The following is a 7,954-nucleotide window of genomic DNA, read 5'->3' as shown; positions in this document are numbered from 1 at the left end:
TGCTCTAAGGGGCTTTCACTCTGGGGTTTGTGCCTCACCCCCTCGCCTCTTGAAGGTTTTAGCCTCTGAGAATGCCTGCTGCTCCCGGGACTGCATCTCAGAGCGGGAAAGCTGACAGGCTGTTTTCCTCTTGAACAGAGCTGTGAATGGGCCAGTGACTGCTCCTGTTCCCACAACTCAGGAAATGGACATAGAACTGGAAGAGTCCCGTAGATTACTCTGAGGACAGAGTCTAAACTTGCCTGAACTTCTTCCAAGATGGGAAACAACCACTGAAAAAAGCCATTAGCAAAGGTCTAGTGTGTTCTTGTGGGAAGTCAAATCCCCCTGGTTTAAGTAAGCCTCACGTACTTTGAGATGTGGTGTTTTAATGAAGTAGAATAAGGTAAAAGGGCCAACTATTAGATACTGATTTATTGGCTTACTTAGTGATTTCTTAAGGTGCTGCTTGTCCTAAGAGCACGATGTCACTCCTACCTGGAACGGAGCGACCAGGAGAAACCGCTGAGACAATGGGTCGTTGCCCTTAACAACCTGCTGATTGCCGAGTGCCTTTTCGTAAAATCTCTCTCCCTTGCCCACCCCACCTTATGGTTTCAGAGTATAAAATGAGAGTGCAAAGTGGACCTGGGACCAAAGCCTTTCAGGAGATGTCCTGCCTTGGGTCCACGGGTGACATCTCCTCTCCCACGCCCACTGGTGTCTGAATGCTTAGCCCAGGAGGATTCCTTTGGTTTGGTTTTGGTAGGTGTTGACCGCCTGGGCAGCTCACACACAGTGGGGCTGGCACCTCCCAGCTGCTTTCAGTTGCTGATAGGTAGTAATGACAGCCAAACAAAGAAGACTGAAGTCCCAACAGCACCTCAAGGATTTCCAACATTCCCTGGCATTAATATGGCACAACACAGGCCAGGCACAGTCTGGAGAAAGAAGCAAGCAGATCTCAAGGTCTGTATTGTCTACATATAGACTTGCAGGGCAGCTCAGGCTACATAGTGAGAGCCTGGCTCAAGGAAAAAAAAAAAAAAAAAAAGGAGGAGGGAGGATAGAGAAAATTGATTAAAATAGGAACCACCTGCTCTCAAGGAAAACACTATCCAGTGAGTGAAGCAAAGCCCCGGACCTATCATTATCTGGAGTCATAGACATGCAAAGAGCAGGGAAGCACTAAATTGGCATGGGAAGCATTGGCGGGGAGAATGGTGTTAAGAGCAATTGAAACAGGTGAATGCAAAGGAGCCCTCAACTAACACCCTATTGGCTCCTCTCTGAGGCAAAGTGCTGGCACCCAGCACTGAAGGCTGTTGGATGAGATTTGCATCTGATCCAGACAGAGCATAGTGCTGGTGGGCTGTTGCTATGGAGATCCCAGAGCGCACCTAGTCACCTTGCGTACACCCCAGAGCTCAATCTGAATCCAATGGTGGAGGTTCCTTACAGCCAGGCAGGGGCTGCTACAGGTTGAATAAAACCTGTGAGCCAGCACCAGCAGTTTCACCAAACATCTCGCTAGAAATATGTATTTATTTCTATATTTATATCACAATGTATTTATGCCCATGAAATAGCTATAAAAAAGTCTACAACTTTCACATTCACTCTCCAGTGAACACAACCTCCACTTGAGAACTTTTCAGGTTTCCCAAACTGAAACTCCTACCCCTAAGCAGACCTGGAAGTAAGTCCTCTGGGTGAACCACAGACAAATTCCAGGCTAGGGGACTTCTGAGCCTGATTAATAGAACCACGGCTCCCTGAGTTGCAAAGCATTACCTCATGCCTTAAGTCATCTAAGCCTCTCGGGACCTGAGGAAGTAGCTACTATCACGCATTCCAGGATGCAGTGGGGGAACGGTCAAGCATCTTGCTCAAGGTTGCACAGGTGGGAAGGGACTGTTTGAGCAGTCACTGGGATCAGAACTTCCCGCTGGGTGTCTTGCATTTGACAGTGTGCCTTAAAGAAGATGAGAACACTTTCCACAGCTTCCCACGGCTTGTGTACCTGGTAAAGAGACTTGGCGAATCTGCACTCTGCGTTCACAGTGTTTGTCTCTAAAAACTCAGTTCTCTTGCACGAGTCTTTTGTGTAATCCAGTTCAGTGTGTTTCTCATGCAGGCACGGTGGCCTAACAGGAAGCTGAAGCTGCAGGGTCCTGGGCAGGTATGTGGTGGTATGGTCTGGCTCCCTGCTGGTTCCTGTTCCAAGGCTTTCAGCTTGACTCAAGCGTGCAAATTCCAAAAGGCCTGGTCTGGAGGTGACTCAGGAGCTCTGGCTGGTCTACCATAATTACAGCTGACGCTCAGAGCTTTACAAAACCCAAAGCCGTGTGGAATCAGAAGGGATACGTCCCACAGAAGGCGCCGAGACACACTGGGAAATTCCCACTGGAGACATCTGACCTGAGCTGACTCTAGAGTCAGCAGCTGGCAGATCCGCTGTGACCAGACGGCTACAAAGACGCACAACTGGCCAGCGCCTGCTCCTTCAGAGCACCCAGAGAGCTCATCGAGCCACTGAAAGTTGCTTAATAACGGAACGTGTGTGTGTGTGTGTGTGTGTGTGTGTGTGTGTGTGTGTCCCATGCCTGAATCCCAATACTTGGAAGGTAAAGGGAGAAGGAGTCCAGGATCACCTTAGTCTATACATGTGAGGTCATGTCTGAAAACAAAAAGAACAGATTTAACCAAGCCAGGTCTTAATGACTGCCTCAGAAGTACACTGACCAAAAAGCAACTTGACATGTAACTATATTGTGTAATGGGTAGAGAACCCAGCACTTGTGACATCGCTTACAATTTTTGTGCCCAAGACACATTCAGAGAAGTTCTGAGCTATCTGGCCTAGATAAACAGGCAAGCCCTGGCACTTTCAAATGTCTTCTGTGATTGAGAGCCACTGAATCAGACAAAGTAGGGCAAATCATCTTTTTTAAAAAATATATTTATTTTTAATACAGAATGTGGGATGTACGTGTGTGTGTGTGTGTGTGTGTGTGTGTGTGTGTGTGTGTGCATATGAGTGCAGATGCTTGGAGTCTAGCATTTGGTATTGGGTCCCCTGGAACTGAAGTTCCTGGCAGTTGTGAACTGTCCAACGTTGAGTACTGAGAACCTAACTCAGGTACTCTCCAAAAGCCGCACAAGCTCTCAGCTGCTGAGCCATCTCTCCAGCCCCATTTTTAAAAAAGACCTTGTCTTGTTGCCAAGGCTGGCCCTCAACTCCTGGGCTCAGCTGATCCTCTTTCCTCGGCCACCTCCTCCACCGTAACTGGGATGATAGGTGTCGGCACCACCCAGCTCTTGTTCTGTTCATGTTCAAACTTGCAGACTCTGAGCCGTCACCCAACACAGAAGTTCTTCACAACCAGACACCCACAGGCATAGGGCAGCAATTCTTGGGCTTCCAGATACTTTTGACTGTGTTTCTTTCTTTCTTTTATTTGCCTGCTAAAAAGGTAAACTGAGGCAGGATACAAATTTTTCAAGACTTTTTGCAGAAAACAGGGATTCATGAATTGAGCAGAGGTGAGGAGGGCTCAGGGACTCCATTCTCCAAGCATAAAGGATGGATTTTTATAGAATAAATGTTTGGGTTGCAGGGCCAGTGAATTAGCTCAGTGTGTAAGGGTACCTGCTGGCAAGTCTGAGGACCTGAGTTCAATTCCAGGGACCCACAAAGTGGAAGGAGAGAATTAACTTCTGCAAGTTGTCCTCTGACCTCCACTTGTATTTAAGGCATGGTACACACCCCCACACAAATAAATATTTGTCAATAAAGTTTCGCTATTTGGTCTATCCCCTAGAATGTCTGTTGTTAATATGCTTGTCTTCATTGGCTGCTTCTGATTGACTAAAGTTCCAGTTTTCTTAGTATAGACAGATGCAAAATATAACAAAAGCTGTTTTGCTTATGTTTGCAAAGCTAAAGTTTACAATCACTCATGAGGCCTAGCCAGCTCTGCTTAGGATCCTTCCCTGGACCTTGTTTGCATCTTAACCTACTTTAACAAGCCACGTGACTTCCCTGGAAAATACCGTATGATATCCTCTTTATAGACAAGGAAACTGACGTTTAATGAAATTAGGTGAATTCTCTGTTGCAATCCAACCAAACTGAACAACAACAGCAGCAGCAAAAGGACTCTGTTTAACTCTTGTCCACTCAGAGCTTTAGAGACTATGCTGGACCTCTCCTGCTTCCAGCTATGCCTGAGGAAGTTTGCACCCCTGTTTGAGTTAGCAAATCTGCTGTACTTTTCTCTCACCCAACACTGAAGTCTGATTTTCATGTGTCTTTTTAAAGACAAGTTCTCACTATGTAGCACAGGTTGCCCTAAAACTAATTCTGGAGCCCAGGCTGACCTCCGGCTCATGACCCTGACTCCTCCTCCCACGCACTGAATCACTCTTGAGCACCTCCACACCTGCCCTGCATATTATATCTGGGCAGTGGTGGTGCACGCCTTTGATCCCAACACTCGGGAGGCAGAAGCAGGTGGATCTCTGTGAGTTCAAGACCAGCCTGATCCACAAAGTGAGTCTGGGACAGCCAGGGCTCTGTTACACAGAGAAATCCTGTCTCAAAACAAAAACAAAACAAATAAAAAGCATATTATAGAACAATTCAAATGCAAAGATCCCTAATGTAGCTCCCCTGGTGATCCAGTTGGGGCTAGCCTGGCTTTGTTCACATGCCCATGTAGGAGCCTCTGTTTTGAAACAAATCAGTGTGTAATGGATAGTGACTTTAAAATGACCTCCAAAAAAGACAAATAATTCCATCGCATCATCAAATGTTCTATTATTCAGACATTTCTGGTTATTTAAGATGGAAGCAGCCATTCTTTGGGATCAGATTAAGTTCTGTATGTGACTGTTACATCCTATTACAATCCTATAACAATTCAAGAGAGGGTCTCATTATGTAGATCAGGCTGGTCTCCAACTCACAGAGGTCCAGTGCTGGACCTGAAGGTATACTACACTGCCACGGCCAGCTCATAAGCGTTCTTAAGTCTGTGCTTTTCTCCTTGTTCTCTTTATAGTCCTCTCCTTGTGGTTTATTTGCTGAAGAAGCCTGGTCATTTGTCTTGGCTTCCTCACAGTCTGCATGCCTTTAGAAATTATATTTGTTTTTAAAATCTCACCTCAATCTTTACTAGTTTGCCACTTACATAAAAAGTGAAAATCCCACCCACCCCCGCATAACCATAGCCAGTAGCAGACCATTCTTTTTAATGGCTGCCTAGCATTCAATAGAGCGGAGAGGAGCATAATTTTTTTCCCCTATATGCTTCAGGTAAAACTAGAAGTGAGAAGCATGGAGTCATGGACCCCACTTTTGCTGTTTTATTGAGTCACACTCGGAAAGTTCTCTGAAGCTCTGCTTCATTCACGATTAATACATTGAGGGAGAGGAGACAGTCAGGCATGAATCAATGAAACATTCAGTAAGTTACAAATGGAACACTGTTCATTCACCTCTAGCAAAGATCTGAAATGGCCCCATTGGAAGCTGTGAGCTCGTGGTAGAATTCACATGCGTGGTCTGAAGAGCAATCTGGACTGCATCAAACCATAAAACACTCACAGCTCTGATGGGTGATTTAAATGTTGATTTGGATGGGTCATGGAGTGCCTGAGTACTGGATTAAACTAGAGTCTTTGAGCACTTGGGAAGTGGAGACCAGAGGACTGGGAAATCAAGGCTGCCTTCAGCCATAGACTGAGTTCAAAGGCTGCCCTAGCTCAGGTTAAGAGTGTGTGTGTGTGTGTGTGTGTGTGTGTGTGTGTGTGTGTGTGTGGTATGTATACATGTGTGGTGTGCATTTGTATGTGCGTATGTGGTTTGCATGTACATGTGGTGTGTTTGTGTGTGTATATGCCAGAGGCTGATGTGTAATGTCTTCTTCTCTGCCTCTCCATATGTTTTGAGACAGGGTCTCTCACTGAGTGCAGAGATCCGTGGTTGGCTAGGCGGGCTGGCATGTCCTTCACCTTCTAGCAGTAGGTCCCACTTTCATGAGTGCTAGGAGGTCACACTCAGGCCATCATGCTTGCATGACATGTGCTTTACTGACTGAGCCATCTCCCAGCCCCTTGCCAGTTCTTTAGAGTAAATTATCTATAGCCTATTGATTCTCTTTCCCCCCAAAACCCAAACTAATACAATATCTTTTGTATTCCTGAGATTTGTATCCTAAAAAAAACCATTTCATTCAAAACTATTTCTGCAAAACAAATTAGCCATCGTGTTATTTACAAAAACAAAGAAACAAACAAAAAAACTAAGCACCATATCTGTTTACTAATTAGGAACCAAACAGATTACATAAATTTGAAAGAAAATCATACATGATCATGATATCATCATGATAGCTGTGAAGATTATTTAGCAGCATGGAAAAGTATGCACAATTAAATACAAATTTCTTTAAAAACGAGGACACAGAATCAGAGCAGCTCTATAGCTATAAGAAGAAAGAGCACATAATGAAAAACTGTACAGTTGGGTCATGGGATTATACACAATTAAAAAACTTTCTTTTACCGATGACATTTTTAAAACAATAAATAAAATATATGAAATAAAAATAACAGGGTGTTGAATTATCAGTGATAACTAGAGCAGGTGTGAGAATTTAAACGTACCAAAACCAGAGGTTGGGATCACTCTCTATTCATGAGTGTGTGCGCACGCATGCATGCAGTAGCGTGCACACATACCCCAGGCCCAGCCTATGTGTGGAGTCACAAGCTTGGCATCGCCTGTAGGCACTGTGGGTGCTGAAGGCCAGGCTGTCCTCAGCCAGGGCCCGGGCTGCTGCGGCCGCTCTCTGCAGTGTCAGGGGGCTGTGGGCAGGCAGAGGCTCGGCGCTCAGAGCAGGACTGCTCCACCAGGCGGAAGGCCTCCAGGAACTCATTGATGTCGATGCGGCCGTCCTTGTTGAAGTCAATGCTTCTGGCAAGGTCACAGATACCGTCGTCGGTGATGTCGATGGTCATGTGAGAGCTGAAGAGCTTCCAGGTGTGTCTGAACTCATCCAGGGAGATGAACCCTTACCAGAGGGGAGAAGCCCGTGAGCCCGTCTAGTTCCCAGTGCTAGCCTCGGCTCACTTGCCTAAGAGACTCCTGCTCCCTCACACTAGTACGCAGACACTGACCCCAAGGCTCAAGGTGACCTATAAACGCCCAAGAGGACTGCAGAAAAGCATCAATCCCGAGCGACCTTCAGCTGGGGGCAACTGTGCTCCCCGGGATGGAGGCGCATTCGAAAATGTTTGAGGCATTTATTCTTTTACAGTTGTAACAAACATGAGAGTGGAGTTCTGGAAACGTCTAGCAGATAAAGGCTAGGAATGCTGCTTAACACCATGCAAAGCACGAAATGAACCCCTCACAATCCACTCTCTGGCCCAAAAATGTCAGTAGTGGATATCTTCTTCTGTTAAGCCATCCCAGACACAAGCTCATTTACACTGTTTACGCAATGTGTTTACGCTGAGCACACTCGTGCTGGCTACTCGAGATAGAGGTGTGAGGTTTGCCTGCGCCCAGGAGTGAGACGGCAGCCTGGACAGTGTAGGGAGACATCACCTCAAAAGCAAACAAAGTATGACCTAACAAGAGCCCTTGCAAACATGCAGGCACAGTCGGCTGGAGTTTTATTTTTCGGTTTGTTGTTCTGTGGTTCTGAAAGTTGAACCCCGGGTCAGGGCAAGGGTTCTGTTCACACCTACACACATGCTCATGCACGCTTATGGCCATGTGTGGCACAGTGGAGGTCAGAGGACAACTTTTAGGAGTCAGTTCTTCTCTCTCCTTCCACTTTGGTTTCTGGGGATTGTCAGGCTATGTGTGGAGTGCTTCTTTGATTCACTGAGCCATTTCACTGGCCTGCAATAGACTTTCTTTCTTTCTTTCTTTCTTTCTTTCCTTCCTTCCTTCCTTCCT

General features: G+C 46.1%; 1 protein-coding gene across 1 annotated transcript in view; it reads right to left on the bottom strand.

Moving 5' to 3' along the window:
- Positions 1–6,288: 6,288 nt before the first annotated feature.
- The window catches only part of Ppef2 (protein phosphatase with EF-hand domain 2), a 25,082-nt gene continuing 23,416 nt past the window's right edge, over positions 6,289–7,954 (bottom strand). Inside the window, exon 16 of the mRNA XM_055596346.1 lies at positions 6,289–7,058. Coding sequence (XP_055452321.1) covers positions 6,805–7,058 — 254 coding nt within the window. The 3' untranslated portion in view covers positions 6,289–6,804. The remainder of the gene's footprint in view (positions 7,059–7,954) is intronic.

This window comes from Psammomys obesus, unplaced genomic scaffold (genome assembly GCF_907164565.1).
Source record: "Psammomys obesus unplaced genomic scaffold, mPsaObe1.curated_primary_1811, whole genome shotgun sequence".
Lineage (NCBI taxonomy): Eukaryota > Metazoa > Chordata > Mammalia > Rodentia > Muridae > Psammomys > Psammomys obesus.
This window is presented reverse-complemented; position numbering and strand designations above follow the sequence as displayed.